Raw genomic sequence first — 19,351 nt, forward strand, 5'->3', positions numbered from 1 at the left:
GTAAAGAAACATGGTGTGCTGTAAATCCATCTGAGACTGCAGTGCACCAACACTGTTCTCGGAGGAGCAGGGCTGTTACTCACCAGGGAGACTCCACAGCCTGATCCGGAGCGTGATCCAGAGCGTGATCCAGAGCGTGTCCTCGACCGACGCTCCCCAGGGCTCAGGGAGGGCCATGTCGGTGCCGCCTCACGCTCCCGAGTGGCTGGTGTTGGCACACTGCCCTTGTGCCAAACTCGGCAGAGCTGGGGGTGACACCGCGGGGGCAGAGCTGGGCACAGCGGGATGGGCATGTTCCAGCCGGGTGACCCTTGCCCAGGGTGACGCCGGCCCTGAGGGGACATAGCTGCCTGAAGCCACACACAGCCCCTGGCACTGCTGCTCCTGGGGTGGGTGTGAGGGGTGGGTGTGAGGGATCTGTATGAGAGGTCGATATGAGGGGTTGGTGTACGGGTCAGTATGAAGGGTTGCTGTGAAGGGTCGGTATGAGAGGTGAGTGTGAGGGGTCTGTGTGAGGGGTCTGTGTGAGGGGTCTGTGTGAAGGGTCGGTGTGAGGGTGGGTGTGAGGGGTCAATGTGAGGGGCAGATGTGACGGATCCGTGTGAGGGTCTCTGCGAGGGGCCGCTGTGAGGTATCACTGCGAGAGTCACTACGAGGGGTCTGTGAGGGGGTCACTGTGAAGGGTCGGTAACGGGGGTCGCTCTGAGGGGGCAGCCCCCGGCTCCCCTACACCAATCGTGTCCCTCACCGCGCTCCGTCCCCACCCCGCACGCCCCCTCCCCGCTCGCCCCCTCCCGTCCTCGGGCCCCTCTTCCGGCTTCCGGTGCCGGCGCTATAAGAGCCGCTTCCGCCTCGGGCCCGTGCCGGGAGCGCGCGCCGCCGGTGCCGCCATGAACGCCCGCGGTGAGGAGGGAGGAACCGGGGAGGGGGCACGGCGGTACCTCAGCCATGGGGAATGGGGGGGCGGTTAATGGGGTGAGGGGTGTTGGCGGAGGTGGGGGCGCAGCCCTTACCGGGGCTACGCGCGGGGAGACCCTGCCCGTGGGGGGGCAGACCCGCCGTTCCCCGGGGTGGGGAGAACGATTACCGGCCCTTATTACCGGGGCTACGGGCGGGGGATCCATGCGTGGGGTGGGAGACTCGCCGTGCCCTCAGCAGCAGGTCTGGGGTGGGGGGTTACCGGGGCAGGGGTGGTGGGGACGGGACGGGACGGGAGGGGAGGGGGGAGCGTTACCGGGGTGTGGGTGAGGGGGGTCCTGTCCGTGGGCCGGGAGACCCTCGGGTGCGTGCGGGAGGGCAGGGGGGCGGTGAGCGAGGGGGTTCCGCGGTGTGAGGAGGGTGTGGGTGTTGCGGGGCGGGCCGTGACGGTGCCCCCCGTGTCCCCCCGGCAGGGCTGAGCACGGAGAAGGCCGTCGCCTTCAGCCGGCGGCTGCGGGCCGAGCCGCAGTTCCTGCTGGCCCAGAACGTGGCGACGTGCAACGACCCGCTGGAGGTGTGCCTGCAGCGCCAGGTGGTGCAGGACACCGTGCAGGTCTTCCAGCACGCCGTGCCCGCCGAGGGCAAGCCCGTCACCAACCAGAAGAACTCCGGTGAGGAGGGCTGGGGGGGAAAAGTCGGGCCGGGGGTGGCGTTTGGGGATTGAGTGGTGACACCGACTGTGCTGCTGGGAGTCCTTTGTCCGGCCTCCGGAGCAAAGCTGACTCCCTGCAGCATCTCCCGAGTTAATGGCAGGCTTTAGAATTGCAGCGTTTCCCTCTCTTTCCTCCTATAACCGAGACCTGTGCTCGCAGTGAAAGATTTCAGAAGCCCTTCAGAGCTTTTTGGTGTGGTGCACCAGCCCTGGCCAAAGGCTGGAGGCAGAACTGTGTCACGGATCTCGTGGTGAAAGGAATTGTTGTGCAGCTCTTGAGAACAGGCGTTCCACTTTAATCCTGGTTCCTTTGATCTCTCAGGGAGATGCTGGATCTTTTCCTGCCTCAATGCGATGCGTCTTCCTTTCATGAAGAAATACAACATCGAGGAGTTTGAGTTCAGCCAGTCCTATCTCTTTTTCTGGGACAAGGTAAGGTCGTGCAGGTTGTGCTGGGATGGCTCATGCAGTCAGGTGTTAGTGTAGGGATGGGACTTCTTTTAGGCTGGGTTGTCTTTAATGATGCATCTGGAAAAAAGAAACTTGAAAAGTTCTTTAAAAATGTGTTTCAAATGCAGGTGGAGCAAAGTGTGACTTTCACTTTGAGAAGAAAGTTGTCAAGACGTTGATGTTTTGGAATAGTAAAAGTCTTTTTTTTCAAGTGTTACTTGATACTTCAGGAGTTACTTGATATTTCATAAGTTACTTGTTGGAGGCTCAGGGGAAACAGGACTGTCACTCATGCTTGTGACCTGCTGTGTGTCTTCTTGTCCCCCTAAGGGAAATCAAGCGAATCTGGTGCTAGTTCGGGCCAGGCTTCATTGCATAACTTATGTTTCACATTTCCTGTTCCCCTACCCTCAAGCTCTGAGCTAACTCACTCCTAAATGTTTGCTCTGTAACAAAGATGTAGCCCCTGGAATGCTAGAGGGGGGAAATAAGGAATTCAGTGGATGAGCAGGAAGTAGCTTCATCTATTTTGTACTTCCAAACAACTTGAATATTCAGCAATTAATGAATATGTCAGACTTAAAAGGGTTTCTTTCCCCTGTGTGTTTCAGGTTGAGCGTTGTTACTACTTTTTAAATGCTTTTGTGGAGACAGCCCAGAAAAAGGAGCCAGTGGAAGGAAGACTGGTCCAATTCCTGCTCTCCAACCCCACCAATGATGGAGGACAGTGGGATATGCTGGTTAACATCATTGGTAAGAGAACTGGTCATTAGGAGCCCTTCCCGAAGTTGCACAGTGGTTTGAGATGGGGAATGGAACAGAAGAAGAAACTGAATTTGAGACCTGGGAATTTGCTAAGGAACACGATGCCATTAACCACTGCCTTTTCTAACCAAAGACCTTTTTTATGTAAGGCTTAAATTGTCTTGCATTGCTTTAGCATATTGCTGCTGATAAAAACTCAGAAGATCAGCAGAAATAATTAGATATCCCAGACTTCCCATTTTGTAAAAAGGTTCAATCCCTTTTTACTCCGGTTGTCAACTCAACACTGTTTATCTGTATCCATGTGGACAATTTTTAGGGCACAAGGTAAGGAAAAAACAGGGCTACACTTGGGTGTGTCTGCCAGGCAGGAGCAAAACTACTTGGAGTTGCAGCCTGAAGTGGGTACAAAGACCAGTGAGAGGGAATTGATGTGGAATGTGGCAGTGCTGGTCTTACAAAGATCCAGCACAAACGGAGATCCTAGGCTGATGGAGAGACTTAATTACACCAGCACTTGCTTTCCTTTGTGTTGTGAAACCTTTTGTAACTCAACAAGGCAATAACAGATATTTAGAATCACAAAAGGAATTTGTGTCTTTGAAGCCTGGAGGTTCCTTTTTTTCCCCCCACCATTTTGTTATAAATACTTAATCAGGGCAAAGAAGATTTGGGCTGCTGCAGTTACATCCAGAGCCTTGCACGGTGTGATCTGTGATTGGTACCACAAAGTAGGAAGCAATTGAGCTGCTGCTGGTATTTTATAAGTACTGAGGAGGAAAGGAGACCAGGAAGTTACTCAGTTAACTTTAGATAAACTACATGGAGTAATTCATAGGAGGCCCAGTTGCTTAGAAGGCATTTCAGGAGCTTAATTTTAAAGTAATCAAGTTGTGTGGTTGTTTTTTTTTTTTTCTGGTGAAAAGAACTCCTTAAAACACTAATTAGTTTAAAACACTTAAGTGTTGAGTTAAATGATACTCAGCAGGTCAGGGATTCCACATTCTGGGACCCCTGTGGAATGTGGTTCAGAGGTCAAGATTCAGTCACAAATTAAAATGTAAACTTGGGTTACTTGTAACCTTTAAGTAAGAGATTTTCCCATATCTCTGCACAAATCCAAACTCTCTTTAGCTTTTACATGGGTATAAGCAGAAGTTTGAGCATCTGTTGTATGGGAAAGCCAGTTGTTAACCTGTGGTTTTATGTCTTTTAGAAAAGTATGGTGTTGTCCCCAAGAAATACTTCCCAGAGTCTCACACCACAGAGGCTACTAGGAGGATGAATGAGATCTTGAATCACAAGGTAAAATTGATTTAGGTGATATAAGGACTGGGAGGGGATGGGAATGAATTCCTGGCCAAATTCCTTATCTTTACTGACCAAAGTGTTAAGTGCATCTCAGCAACTTAAACTTTATTTACAAACAGCCTAAAGTCTCACCAGAGTCTTGAGGTTAATCTTGAAACATGGAGCAGGAAGGTGAGATGGTGCAAGATGCCCATTGCCAGGCAGGTTTTAGTGGCAGCTATTCCTAAAACTCAGATTTCCAAAAGAGTTGATTCTTGACATGTGGCTGCTTAAATCTGTTTCTGCAAAACTAGCACATGGTGTCTAGGTGACTTTTTTCCACCCCCTCGGTATTTCATCTACCAGTGTGCCAAGGTTTCTGGAGATGACTGCCAGATTTGATAAAAAAGATTAAAAGATGTATTTTCAAAATCTTAAAAATCAGCTTTCACTACAGCAGTGCCCAGCTTGGTCTGAAGGAAGGTGTTAACTGGCTCCCTGAACTACAGACATTAATTAACCTGGGAAGGTGCTAGTGTAGGTAGCTAGATAAAAAAAGTAAGTAAAATATAATTTTTTTACAGTGGGATTTGATTCTTTTTTTTCCAGTTCATATGCTACATACTCAGGGGAAAACTGCCTGCTGAAATCCACATAAAAAATGCAAAGTATGTGCTGGAATGAGCTTAGACATCATAAATGTTGTTAATGTTATTCTAGCCCTGAGCATGGCAAAGCAGCTGGTCCTGAGGGAGCCCCACTCACTGCTCCCAGCCTTATGGATGGTGACAGTAATGGGAAGTGTGTGCTGCTCTCACTGCAGCTGGGCATGCAGTGGGGAAATGCTGCCGCCTTTTTATCAACCAGCAGATCAATTATGCATTAGAATTGCAAAACAGATGTTACAGTATGAAGGCAGCGTGTTCTGTGAGTCACAGAGGAGCTGGTGTTGTGTGGATGTTGTGGCATCAGCCATGGAAGCGAGAGAGATCAAGCCTTAAGAGCTTAATGGCTGCAAGCCTCCCATCAGTGGTTGGAAAACTGTAATTGAATTGGGACTGTTTGTTAATTTTTCATTATATTTTGCTGATCTCTTAAAGCATTCAATTATCTTGTTATTTTTTTAATGAAGCTTGCTGAAGGGTATTTTCATTTTGAAAACGTTTTGTGAAGAGTAAAATGGGGTGCTTGAAACAGCCAGGTGGGAAGTCCTGGGACTGATTAGGTGACACTTTTCACACTCTTATAATAAAATGACTTTTTTCCCCAAACAGATGAGGGAATATTGTTTGCGGTTAAGAAACATGGTGGAAAGTGGAGGAAGCAAAGGAGAACTTTGTGCTGCCATGGACATGATGATAGAAGAGGTAAGTAAGTGAAAAACCACAAATCTTCTCAGAACACAGGGCCAGAATGGAAGGTGTTTCTTGCCCTTGTTCTGTGGCTCTTGGATCAGCCAAAACAAGTGCCAGCTAGAAGTGTGGTTGGAGCTATTTGAGTGAATTTGGTTTGCAGTGGCTTGTTGCTTTGCCTCACTCTGAGATTCTCTCATACTTCCAGGCAAATGTCTTGGATCTACAGATTTCAGGATGATGACACTTCACAGACATCTGCCCCTTGCTGCAGGAAAGCAGCATTTTGTGTCTTGAGAGGTCAAAATAGTGGCCTGTTGGGCTCTTATAAATAGCAGGAAAGAGGTTGAAAATCACCTTCTGAAGGCTTTGAGTGCAAATCTTGCAGCACAAGTGTTGTGCAAAGATTCCCCACAAGAGAGCAGAAAAGAACCACGAGAGGGAGGTCTCTGCACGAGGCTGAGTCCAGCTGTGGGCTGATCCCGGGGGGCAGCAGAGCAAGGAATCACAGCATCTGTTTCTGACTGGGAATTAACTCACCCTGTAACTGCAGTGTGTCTGCAGTGCCTGAACCTCCACCTGCTCACACTGAACATGAGTTACCCATGTCATTTTTCTCCTTCTGTGCTGCTCATACTTGGCTCTTAAACTACCAAAAATAACTTTAGAAGTCAAGCCTGTTCCAGGTTGACCTAGTGCATGCACTTTAAAAAAAGTACATATTTCATTTATTTCTCAAACACACAGTGCCAAGTGGTTTAATGTTTTAGATGAGTCACGAAATCAACTGTTTGTGGTGTTGTGTGTTCAGTTTTTCTGCAATCCAGCCAACATCAGTATTAGTCAGAACCTACCTTGGGCTATTTCTGTGAAGTTTTAGGCAGTTCCACTAATGGGCAAGTGTTGATTAATGTGCTGGTTTGGGTTTTCCAAATTCGTCTTTGGACTTCATGTAAAAACCTGTAGCTTCTTTTTATCTAATTTTAAGGTTAGATTTAAAGATAACTGATTCACGTTCCTTGGATTTCATCAAAACTGTTGTGAAATTCATTCTTGCCTTCAGATGAACAGAATTCTGTGCTTTGAGCCTACCCCAGCATATTGCCAGTCAGCTCTTAGCTGAAAGGTGAATTAGTGCAACTTGCATCCAGTGTGTGTCCAAAAAGCCCTTGGAGGATTTTACAGCAGACATCAAAAGCTTCCAGGAGATGGTCATTTTCAGGGCAGGGACACTGCAAAATGTCTCTTCTTTTGTTTAGAGCCTCTTGCCCTCTGACAAGGGATCCTGGAGCTGACCTTAAAGGGTTACTAACTGGTTGCAGTTTGTTCTGTAAATGCTTAATCCTGTGATGTTAACACAGCATTTTCTCCTGCAGTAGTAACAGTGGTTTACATGTGTTTATATGTATGGAAGTGGTGTTGCCTCTTTTTTTTTTCATGTGGCAAAGCAGAGCTTGGTTTTCTTCTGTGAGGTTTTATTTGCATAGGAAATCTTGGTTTGCTCCTGCTGGGAGCAGCACTCGAGCTGCAATGGGGGAGTTTTACTGGAACACACAATTAAATATTCACTCCAGAACTGTATAAACATTCTCCTTATCAAAGCAGTGCACAGCAGGTTGGAAGTGGAAATCAGTGCAGTTCATGCAACTGAATTTTTCTCCTTTGCTGTTCTCCTTTGTAGACTCTTCCTTATCAGGAGTGTCCTTTTCCCCTCCTTACTCATTTTGGGTTTTACCACAAGCCCCTATATCTTTGCCTTATCTTGGTTTTAGTTGTCACTGAGTTGATATAAGTCACCTTCTAATTAAAATATGCTTATTTTATTTATTGATGGAGGAAGCTGGTGAGATAAAGAGATGGCCTGTGTTGGGTGTGGTGGCAAAACAATGGAGGGAGGCCATTCCCAGGCTGCCTCTGTTCCCTGGAGACTTCTGTCTCCATCACTTTCCTTCCCCTGCCTGCAGCCCAAGTGGTTGCAGCTCTCCTTTTAGGCATTTTTCTTGCTTATTTTGTTTCCACAGCCTCATCTCTCACCACTTGTGGTTATCTGAGGTAACGTGGGCGTAGCCACAGCAAATGGTACCTTTAGTGCAGTATGTGCAAAATTAAATATTTATAGTAATTCAGGGATTTACATTTGCTCTTTAACATATTTATTGAGAAATACATGTGTGAGTTCCTACAGTAAAAACCTCATGCCCACACCCTTGTTTCAACCTGTGATTAATCTTTTTGCTTGTTTTCTTAAATTGCTTGGGGCAAGAACACCTTTTTTTGTGTTTTGTGCACAGCCAGGTCGTGTTACTTAACATGAACAGTGCATTCCTTTTGCTGTCAGCACAAAGAGCACAAAAGCACAAAGGCAGCTCTTATGGAGCCTTAGGATCCATGTAAATCAGCTCAACCAGCTCCAGGAGGAGTAAGTCAGCTTTGGGGAAGGTAAGAAGAGAGGAAAGTGAGGACTGCCAGCCTGGGAAAGCTGGAGCTGGATCCCAGTGGAGAAGGTGCAGCTGAGATTTGACTCCCCCTCCTCTTGTCTTAAATAACCTGTTGGTTCATTGCAAGGAAGAGACTTACCTTGTGCTCCAGACTTGCTCAGAGCTGAAGACCAGTGTCAGCTGAAGTAAAACAGATTCAGACCTGTTTAACTGTGATTAAATTCTCTGTCCCCAGAGTAGCTGTGGCAGGTCCTGCTCAGTGTCCCTAAAGACACTCATCTGGTTGCACTGCTGGTGTCAGCACGTTCCCTGATAAGCCCTGTGAGAAAGCACAGCAGTGGCTCTGAGGTGCAGTTTCATGTTCTGATTTATAAGGGGGCTGACTTGAAATCTGGTCAACTTTTTTGTGTTAAAAATCCAAAGAAAGCTTGCCATCTGTAAAGGATGTCACAGGCAAGCAGGCAGGGATCTGGAATTAAATTACATAACCTGCCAGCTCAGCCCTGAACAGAGATGTTGTTAAATGTTATTAAAACAGATGAGGAGATTATTCTGGGCTTTTGAAAAGAAGCAAAGGCCCATCTTTGAAATCCAAATGAACATTATGGTAAAAAGGGGATTAGTGCAGGGGAAACACTGGGATAAAATGCCCATGTTAGGAGGTCTGGTTTGTCTCTGCATGGGGCAAACAACCTGGTGGAACAGGTGATGCTGAATGCTCAAGCCTTTCTAGAGTCAATTTGGTAAAGTTTCTCTTGCACTGGGGAAATATCTCGTTGGAGGATTTATTTAGGAAATGTTGGAATGAGACTTTTGATTTTGGCTGCTGCATTCCTTGAATAACCTGGGATTTGTAGGTTCAGCCTTAAGCTTCTGTTTTGCCTGATGGTTTACCTGAGACCTTGGAGTGTGAGAATGGAGAGAGATGCTGTTGATTTTTTTTTCCTGTGGCCTTTCAGATTGGTTTTGAACTGCTGAAACACCCAGATTTCGAGGGGTAAATGCAAATAATCCATGTGTGTGTTAATCCATGTGTGTGTTTATTCATGTGCAAAGGTGACCGTTAAGATCCCGTTTCTCCAGCTGGTTCTCACACGGGGAAATCCATCCTGCAGTGGCATTGCTGTGGTAGGAGAGGCAGCCCTGCATGTTCCATCAGGCTCACAGCTGTTTGCTTCTCTGGGCAGGTATTCAGAATAGTGAGTACTTGCCTGGGCAGCCCTCCCGAGACCTTCTGCTGGGAATTCCGGGATAAGGAGAAGAACTACCACAAGTACGGCCCCATGACACCGGTGCAGTTCTACAACGAGCATGTCAAGCCTTACTTCAACATGGAGGACAAGGTGGGGGATGCTGAAGGGCTTTCCAAGTCCTCTGTTTCCAGTGTCTGCTCCCCCTGTAACTGCAGCACGTGGGGTGGGTTCTGCTCCTCCGAGTCAGAGGGCCCCGTGTTTCTCCTCCCTGTTGTGCTGTTTGTGCTCTAACCCTTCAATCATCTGTGACCTCACGTTGCAGCTCCACGATGATTTTGTAATGATTAAATATGCAGTGATCTCATCAGTCATAACGTGTCATGAGGCAGCCCATGAGAGCAGGAATAACGTGCAGAGCAGCTCTGCCACAGTTAGGAGGTGAACTTGTAAAACAAAACAACAAACAGAACCATAAAAACGCTGTTTCAGTTAAGTGGCTTGTTTGCTATGGGACAGGCAGGAATCTGGGACAAAAGCCATTCCCCGAAAGCCTTCCAGATCCACTGCTCAGAGATTTGAGTTGCACCTTTTTATGACACCTTGGTTGTTGGCAGATTTGTCTGGTGAATGATCCTCGACCCCAGAATCCCTACAACAGGCTGTACACAGTGGAGTACCTGGGCAACATGGCTGGGGGGAGGAAAACACTCTACAACAACCAGCCCGTGGAGGTCCTGAAGAAATTGGCTGCAGCATCTATTAAGGATGGAGAGGTGGGTTTGGCTTCTCCTCGTGGATGGCCCAGTGCAGCCCATGCCATGGAAAACCCCTGGGATATGGCCCAGACACGACCCTTCCCTCTGTTTGCAGGCTGTGTGGTTTGGCTGTGACGTGGCAAAGCACTTCTATGGCAAGCTGGGAATCAATGACCTGAATATGTGAGTAGAGAATCAAACCAGGATGCCATCTGGGATACGTGGTGAGGGCATGAACAGTCCTTTAGCTGCTTAAGAAACTAATTTGTGCATACGTTGGATTATATACCCCAAAAGATTATATGTGAAGTAATTTAGTAGCACAGAAGTGTTTTCACTTGTTAGTTAAATCTGAATCCTTTAAGGATGCCCTACAAGTAGTTGTTAAATATTCTTACTTATTTAAATTGTGAGAGAGAAACTCCTACGGGGATCAGTGTTTGCATTTATTCTGTCATTAAAATTAGTTGAACTCTGTTCAGTGCCAGTCTGTGCACTGGCTCCTGGGGCAGGGCAGTCTCCTAATTCCCTGATTTACTGGTCAGAACTCTGCCTGCATCCTTTCTGATGTGACTTATTTGGCTTTCTGATAGATTTAATCATGAGCTGGTGTTCGGTGTCTCCATCAAGAACATGAACAAAGCAGAGCGACTGATCTTTGGAGAATCCCTGATGACCCATGCCATGGTCCTGACAGCTGTCACTGAGAAGGTAGAGTCTCCTTCCTGAACTTCTGATGCTGGCAGGGATTTACTGGAATATCCTGGGTGCATGTTTGTGTTCTGGGCTCGGTGTGTAAGTTGTTCTGCCACAAGGCCTGGTTGGTTGTTCTCCTTTTGTTGTGTGTCTGAGTGTTCAGAACTATAAATATTTAACAAGGAGGGAAGAATTTTAGACGTGCCAAGGGACTTCTTTCGTTTTGCCCACAGACTTTTATTGGAGAAGCACTGCATGGTTAGTCCAGTCTGATTTGGAGCATGAAACTCCTGGTAAAGTGCTGTAGGAGGCTCTTGGTTACAGTGTTAACCTCCTGCAGCTCCCTGGCTTGGGATCTCTCTGACCTCTAATTAGAGGAGGAAAACAATGTCCAAAATAGCTCTGTGGCTGAGATGAATCCGTAGCTAAATCAGCTCCTGGCACTATAACAAAGCACATAATGAAGTAAAAAGAACCATGTAAAAACTTACAACTCAGGGTTATCTGCAATGTTGATGTTTCCATTTATTTCCAGAAGTTGTCATTCTTAAAGTTTCTTTGAAGTGATCTCTTCCTGTCCAACATGACCTTGGCTTGAGAAATAACAGCTTGCACAGCACAGAACAAATTTGCTTGAGCCCTGGAGTCTGGGGACTTGAGATGGGACTGCTGAGTCATAATAATTCTTCCAAGTTGCTTTTTACAAGTCAATGTAACTTTCCCTGTTTTCTGCACCCTGAGCTCTTAACACTTCCGTTGTGTATCAGATTGCACGAACACTTCTGCAAATACCTAACTGAAAACCAAGGAAAACTTGTTTTATAGTGGTGCTTTTTAAAAACCTGTTTCTCTGTTGATCACTGAAGCCTGTATGTTTGCACTGATGGTGTGAGGGACTGGCAGCTCCAGTCCATGGTCTGTATTTTTAAATCCATTTTTGCATACTTAAATACAGTTGCATAAGGTGTGACTAAACGTGACCTGAATTCTTTAACAAAGGGAGTAGAAGATCAGTAGATGATGGATGGTGTGTCTGTAATCAAAAGATGATTTAAAAGAAGTTATCCTACAGCAAGTTCAGAACTCAGAAGCTTTTTTACACTTTCAAAATGGACAAAGTTGTTCTTACTTCTTGTTTGTAAATGCCTTAACATTAAACATTAACTTAATCTAAAGGAGCTTTGATAAACTGAGTTGAAAAATGTAATACTTTGGATTTACCTGCTTTATAAAAAGGCTCTGAAGATTTAAGAAATCCTATTACAATTTTACAACATCAAAAATTGATTTGGATTAAATGCACCTTTTGGTTAAAAACTTACTGCACATGAGGATGCTCATCCCAGTTTCTGTCTGGGAGCTCTCAAATGCCTCATCTTAGGGACTGTCCTATATTTTTGAGTGAGAACAGAAGCATTGCAACAATATGCCATTGAATGTTAAAAGTGGATTTATGAGGTTTTTTTTCAGGTTACTTTTTTATATTGAAAAGATTTCAGCAGCAATGCCCCAGACTTGGAGCTGTGTCCTTCAGCTGGATTCTTCAAGGGTTTGCACTTGCTCTTACTGATTCTGTTCTGAATTATGAGAGTTGCTTTGTTGTCCTTGTTCTTTTCCTCTGATTCCCAGTTCAGGCAAGTGGTGCATCCTGCATTTCAGAAGGCCCCGTGCCCTGGTGGGGAATAGGGGTGGCTGCTTCACTTCTGCGAGTCAGGGAAGGCCAAATGTGGATTTAGTTAAATTCCAGTTTTCTGGTAAAAACAGTTATTTATTGCAGGCTCTCTTCCTGACCACGTTTCCTCAGATTTTAAGTAAGTGTGTAGCAAATGACATTTCTCCAACTGTTAGCACTGTGTGGAACTCTGTGGTGCCTGCAGACTGCTGGGAGCAGAGCTCTGTGGTTGCTGGTGCTGGATTTGGACATGGGGGGGGTTGGCTGCTCTTCCCTGGCCTGTCCTGCACTCACTGAATGCCACTGACTTGTTTTGTCACAGGATGGGCAAGAAGATGCATTTGAGAAATGGAGAGTGGAAAACTCCTGGGGTGAAGACCGTGGCAATAAAGGTAATTTATGGTCATGGGAACAGAGGGCTGAACATTGTGGCTGGAAATAAGGACTGGTTTGTGTGTGGAAGGCATGGGAAGGTACTGGTAGACTTTAGATAAAGCTCTTGTTTTATCAAAGTTTAAATCCTTCATTATCACTTTTTGGAGGTTGTTTGGTTTATTGCTGTGAAGCTGCTGGTTTTCTCAAGCCTTGATTCCAGTCTGCTGTTGACCACAAGTAAATTCCCAGCCATAATAAATTCCCATTATCCCTTCCTAAAATCCCCAGCAGCTCATTCACACTGGTCAGAACCTTGGCTATTTTGTTGTTCAATCCTTTGCTGCAGAACACAAGTGTGATAAATCTGGTAGCACTAGTCCAAAATGATGATGGCACCTCTCCTGTGAGATACCAGGAATTCCTGTGGGTGTGTAACACATCTGTTCATAAGGGGACAATAGATAAATTCTTGGCAGCATCAATAAGACAGGATCACCTCCAAGGACTGCACAGTATAGGAATGCTTTCTCCTTCTGGTGTGAAAGCAGAAATAAAGAGTTCACTGCAACACTTGTAAATGTCCTAAAGCTTTTGGTAGCAGAGCTCAGCTGGAGTCTGTCACTGGGGGGGGATCTCCTGCTGCCTGTGGCTGGTGTTACTGAATAACCTTCCTGAGCCACGTGTGAAACTGAAGTGGTTTGTGTTTTCTTTTCAAGCACTGTTTATCAATCTGCAAGATTTTGCTTACTGATTTTTATAAATGAGGAAACAAGGGCATGGCTGGTCCCAGCTTGTGCTGTGAACAGCTGCAGTGCAAACTGTTCTAGCTCCAACAGCTGGCTGTGGAAAAAAAAAAAAAAAGGAAAAAAATTATAGTTCTGGTTGCCTTTTGGAAGCTGTGCCAAAGACACGACGTGCAGCACCCCTGCAGTGTTGCTCTCTGGTGGGACAGGCACTGGGGTCACAATATCGAGTCCTCACCGGGCTGTTCTGCATGGACTTGTCCTCCTGTCCTGGCCTGCACTGGTGCTCCTTTGGAAAGGCTCTGGCACGTGGCAGCAGCGTGGACAGAACCCTGAGTCACAGCTCAGCAGGGGTTAGGAGATTGCTTCCAGTTATTCCCGCTTTCCCTGAGCATGGAAGTGACCTGAAGGTGTTTCTGTGCTGGGCTGGGGGGCAGCTCTGAGCTCCCTGGCCCCGGGTGAGTGGGGCTGGTGGTGTGAGAGCCATCCCTGCTTTGCCCTGCCAGGGTCACTCAGCTTTTCCTAAGGGAGTGGAGGGAAACTCCATGGGCTTTGTCATCTCCTCTGTGGGACAGGTCGGATGTGGGCTCAGCTGTGGCACAGCCTCCCTGCTGGGTGTGCCAGGCTGGACAGAGTGTCCCAGGCACAACAGTCACTGCTGACCACATTTTTCTGCTGCACATTAATCCCAAATGTTGTGCTTGTAAGATTTGGTATGGCAGAACTTTCCCAGGACGTCTTGGGTTTTCTTCTGGGAATAGACTATTTCTGGAGCACTGTTTTAGGATGTGGTCTTACTCATAAGGCTTTTGATAACATGAACAGCTAACTAAAACATAGAATATTCTTGGAAAAGTGTCTTAATTTATGTTGTGGCCGGTTGGTCGTGCAGTAGTGTCTGTTCTGAGTTAGCTGTATCCATTCACAGCGAAGCATCCCAATAAAAATCTTCAGTCTTGACAAAACAGTGGAACTGCTGACGTTCAGCCTTCAAGGCTCGTCCATGTGACAGCAGTAAAATGTGCCTTGGGATGGTGGATTAAGTAAAAAAAGCCAAGTTCATACTGAAGGAACATCAAAACTTTCTCTTGTCTCAAAGTACAAACTACTTTGTTAATAATGGAGAATGTAAAACATAAAAATGTGCTGGGACTGTCAAGCACTTTGCTTTGGGACACTGCAGATGCTTGGTTTGTGATGTCAGAGGCTGCTGGTGTGAGAGGAATGCTTGCAGGAGGGAAGGGCCTTACTCAGCTGTCTTACAGCACCAGTGTGGAGTTGGGTTAGTTCTGCAAACACTGAAGTTAGAAGGTGTCTGTCAGCAAATTGTGTGGGTTGTATCTGCTCCTTGGCCAGTTGTTCTTTATTAGAACTGGATGAAGACTGGGCTGAATTTCAGGATATTGGCTGTTATTCCCAAACCACAGGGCAATAACTGAACCCAGACACTGCTGCAAGTGGCAGCTGTTGAGCTGTGACTGAGCAATGGCATTTCTGGGCTTTTCAAGAATGAGCTCTTCTAGAGCTGTTTAAGAGGAGCTGCTTGTCCTTTGAAATAAAATAGGACCCCAAAGTGACCTGAACAAACCCTGCCCAGCTTTGTCCAAGTGCCATCTGTGTGGACTGTGCAGGGTGAGTCACTGTCCCTTATCTGCTTTGTGCTGGTGGAGATCACGGTCTCTGGAAAGTCTTGCTGTCTCTGTTTTGCTGAGGGAGTTGCCTGGAAAAGTGCCTTGACAGAAAATCCCCTCAGAGCTGGGGAACTTGGCTCTGTCTCAGGCTGTTCTTTCAGGGAGGTGAATCCCTCAGTTGATTTTCTTTGGGTATGACCAACCAACCTAAAGGCATTTGGACATATCCTTCAGGGCCCCTTCTCAAACACTGGAAGAGGTGACTTAGAGTCACAGAGTCATTTAGGTTGGAAAAGACCTTTTAAGGGCAAGCAGAGTCCAACTGTTATCCCAGCACTGCAAAGCCCACACTGAGCCATGTCCCCAGGTGCCACATCTACACATCATTCACATCCTTCCAGGGATGGTGACTCAACAGGTTTTCCTTCTTCCCTCCTTTTTCCTTCAGTGTCCATTAGTAGCTGGGGTGGGAGGGTGAGGACTCAGTGTCTGGGCTCTCTTGCTGTGTCACTCTGGCTGTGATAAGATAAGGTGTAAGATTTTCATCTTCTCTGGGGAGCGGTGCTTGGGTAAGTCCAGCACAAGGATCCAGAATCCACATCAGCAAAGAGGCAGCCAAGGATGATGTTAAACTTGGCACATCCCAGCTGGGTGTGGGGGACACCAGTAAAGCCCCAACTCCCAGTATTTCTTGGACAGGGTGATAAAGGGTCCAGCCTGCAACAAAACACCAGAGACTGGGCTTGGGTCACTGAACACCGAGCAAACAAATGACTGTTTGTTGGGAGGGAAGGAAAGTGTTTTTCCTTGTTGTTCCTCTTGCTTTGCTGCAAACACATTCCGAGGTGCCAGGGAACACCTGTCTCCCCTGACTTGCCTGGGACAGGACTGGAAGGGCTGTGGCCCCTGGTTTGGGGGTCATGGGATGGAGTCCCACACTCTGGAGTGGGCAGGACTGAAATCCTGTGGTAGTGCTTGTCCTGGAGAAAAGGAAGCCCTGGGAATAGCCTAGCATTGCCTCTCCTAAATATTTGGTAGTTACATTTATATCTGTTGTAAAAGTGTTTCTTGGAATCCTCTCTGTTTTTCCTCAAGGAATGAACACAGCTGCTGACAAACATCGCTTGTTTTTTGAGGTAAAAAAGTCACTTCCCAGTCAAATACTTCCTTTCTGGTTTATTGACATTTCTTCAGCCATCCAGGCAAGTTTAATTATTCTGAGTACTCTTTTTGTTCTGGAGACACAGGACGTTATTACCTAACTTTGAACCCAACTTATCCCATAGGATATCTTTTTTTAAGGGCAAGCAAGAGGGCAGTACTAAATCACACCATCACATCCCTCGGATAGGGGTCCATCTGCTTGTTTTGGCATGAAAAGAACTTCCCTGTGACCCATCTCCAGCCACGAGTCAGCTCCCTTAGGGCTTTCCATCTCTTGTCCTGGCTGTTGCTCTTCCTGCACGAGGGCATTTCAGGGATTTAACTGCAGCCACCCCGTGTCAGCTCTTGCTCTCACCTGCTCCCCGCAGCACCCTGTGACAGACGGGCACAGAGGGGCTTGGGCTGAGTCCTTGGGGCATTTTCAGGTGTCTGCAGGAGGTGTCTCCTGTTGCTTAATAAGTGGTTTTCATCGCTCTAAAAGCCACCTGACTTATTTGCATGCCCCGAAGTTCCGCTCGACGCTTTCCTCCCGCTCAGACGCCGCGATCCCAATCGGCAGTGTCGGCTCCGAGATCCGGGATGGCAGAGGCACAGTTCATTATCCTCTCGGGGTGCAATTACTCGTTGGCTCTTGGGAGGGAGAGGTTTTTGTGTGTCCCAAGAACTCATATCCTGAAGAGAGAATAATCAAGGCAGCTCCTTTTGGCAGTGTTTCCAAAATGGCTTCTAGCTCGGCTTACAATTGATAGGGGTTTTAATTTATGGGAATTATCTGATCTCTTGCTTTAGAAACAAGATGGTGTAGATAGATGTGTTTATTGTCCACATTCTTTGGACATTTTCTTGTTTCATTTGATTGTGTGATGATACTGTTTAAGGACACGAGGAACTTTATTACATAAAGCCTTCTCATCTGTCTGCTAAATGCTTCCTTTCTCCCAACCACTCTCATTCTCAGTTCACCTGGAAGGGTTTTGTTTTCAATGGTAACTCTGCTCAAACCTGTGGTCACTGAAATCCTCAGTCAGAATTATATTAAGGGAGAAAATTAAGATGTAGTTCAGCCTAAGTGTGATTTAGGTGGCTTTATGTTTGAGAAAAGCAGGCAGCTGCCTCTTACAGGAACTAAACCCAGCAAAGCTTTCTTACACCAGAGCTGGTTTGGATATTCACTTGGAAAAATTGCCTTTTGCACAAAGTCCTGAACACTTCATGAGCCAGATACTCAATTTTACATTCTGCCTTAAATGCTTGGGGTTTTTTGTTGTCGTGTTTTGTTTTGCTTTTTAAGGCTTTGTAATCCCCTTGTGAGTTCTCAATGCCTATTTTAACAGAGGAAACATAAATTATGGATATTCTGGGACTTGTTTTTCCTAGTGGGCTTCTCGCTTGGCCTTCCAGGGCACACGAAGAACATCCTGTCAGTCTGTACGTTAAATTCCTTGCGGTTTGGTTTTTATTTTGTTGGTTTCTTTTGAGAGATGACCGGTGTGAGCAGGTCCTGTTTGGTGCACTGTTCACAGGTGAGACTTGGCTCTCTTTTCCCCCCCAGGTTACCTGATCATGACGGACGACTGGTTCTCCGAGTACGTGTACGAGGTGGTGGTGGACAAGAAACACGTGCCCGAGGAGATCCTGGCGGTGATGCAGCAGGAGCCGATTGTCCTGCCAGCCTGGGACCCCATGGGGGCTTTAGCCAAGTGAACTCCAGAGCATTTGCCTCTCCACGGTCATCAGAAGTAGATGCAATAGAGAATTCCAGCGGTCGGAAGCCATAGCCAAACGATGCCGTGACCAAGCGCTCGGCGTGGTCCGCGCTCCTGAAATTAAGTTAAGGATCCTTGGGAAATAGCGCTTCACTGCCTGGGCTGATCACAGCTCTCAGACAGGCTACTCCAAAACTCAAAAGGGAAAAAAAACCCCAAAACTCCTGATGAAAGCACGTGACAAGTGCTGTCAATGGCAGTTTGATTTTACCTTTCATTTTTAATGCAAATCAGAGTATTAATGTAGTGGAATTGTTTTAACCAGTGTTTTCCTAGGAAAAAATGGGCATAGAAGGCCCTTTAGAATTGATAGTTAGATGATAGAACAAACACATTGAGATAATTAATTAACTAATTATGCTCTGACTCGTTCCATAAAAGAATGCCCAAAAATATTTTATATATTTACATTTTTAGTTTTGGAGGGGGACATATGCATTGAAACTGCTAAAAATTACCTTGAGCAAACTTCCTCTTCCTGCAGAACTGGGGAGGGGGGACTGTTTCCTTGAGGTATCCAGTTTCACTTGTTTTTATTCTTCCATAATTGAGCTGGGACTGGATAACCCACCCCAAGGCCCAGTGCTATGTCTGTGTGCACAGGAGCGCTATTTTTCACTCATATTAGCAAGAACAACCATAAATATGTTCACAGGTGGAGTTAGTGTCATGCTCAACAGAAAAACCAATGTTTTAATTGCTGCATTTTATTTGGTTGTTTTAAAAAACAAGATGGTGCTATGAAGCTTTTGAATAAACACTTTCTAAAGTGACTGGCACAGCTCTGGTTTCTTTATTTTTTAAACGAGACACAGGTAACTCGTGAAAGGGGAAGGTATTAATGACCTGCAACTAAATCCAAGTGAGCCAAAATGTGGACACATCTCACAGGCACTCAAACAGTTTGAGAACAGGACTAATCCTGGGATTTAAATAGTCCAGACTGTCTGTGTGTCCCCTGACACCTCCCTGCTCGGCACTGGGTTTAGTCCAAGGCAGACGAGGGTAAGTAAGGATGAACAACCTGCAGCACAAGTGGGGTGGCAGCAGAGATGTTGCTCAAGTCAAGTGCAGGCTGCAAAAGGTGTTGGGTGTGGCCGTGGTGCTCTGGGATTTGGTTTGACTTTTCCTTTGTTTGGACAACAGGGGAGGAAGTCATTAAATGGTTCTGAAAGTGTTTCTTGTGCTGGTTACACAGATGTGTCTCTATGTACGTACCTGTATCAGAAATGCCAGACTGAATCCTGCCTGCTAAACTAAATCCAGGTTAGGGCTTGCCTAGGAGTCATCCAAAATGATTCAACTGCTGGGATTGACATTTTCTGGATTAACATTCTAACAGGAATGCTGCTTGGACAAGAGAATTTGGAGTGGAGCAGCAGCAGGAGGCTGTTGTTACTGTCCTTGAATGATGTGTTTTGAAGTCTGTCC

General features: G+C 46.4%; 1 protein-coding gene across 1 annotated transcript; it reads left to right on the forward strand.

Annotated features, from left to right (window-relative positions):
- Positions 1–817: 817 nt before the first annotated feature.
- BLMH (bleomycin hydrolase) lies at positions 818–18,693 on the forward strand. Its single transcript, XM_050321833.1, has 12 exons — positions 818–903; positions 1,392–1,589; positions 1,953–2,062; positions 2,692–2,833; positions 4,062–4,150; positions 5,410–5,502; positions 9,113–9,268; positions 9,733–9,891; positions 9,989–10,056; positions 10,467–10,584; positions 12,564–12,633; positions 17,707–18,693. Exons 1-12 carry the CDS (start codon positions 891–893, stop codon positions 17,856–17,858), a joined length of 1,368 nt encoding a protein of 455 aa, XP_050177790.1. The 5' UTR covers positions 818–890; the 3' UTR covers positions 17,859–18,693.
- Positions 18,694–19,351: the final 658 nt, after the last annotated feature.

This window comes from Myiozetetes cayanensis, unplaced genomic scaffold (genome assembly GCF_022539395.1).
Source record: "Myiozetetes cayanensis isolate MyiCay16 unplaced genomic scaffold, myiCay2020 scf27, whole genome shotgun sequence".
Taxonomy (NCBI): domain Eukaryota; kingdom Metazoa; phylum Chordata; class Aves; order Passeriformes; family Tyrannidae; genus Myiozetetes; species Myiozetetes cayanensis.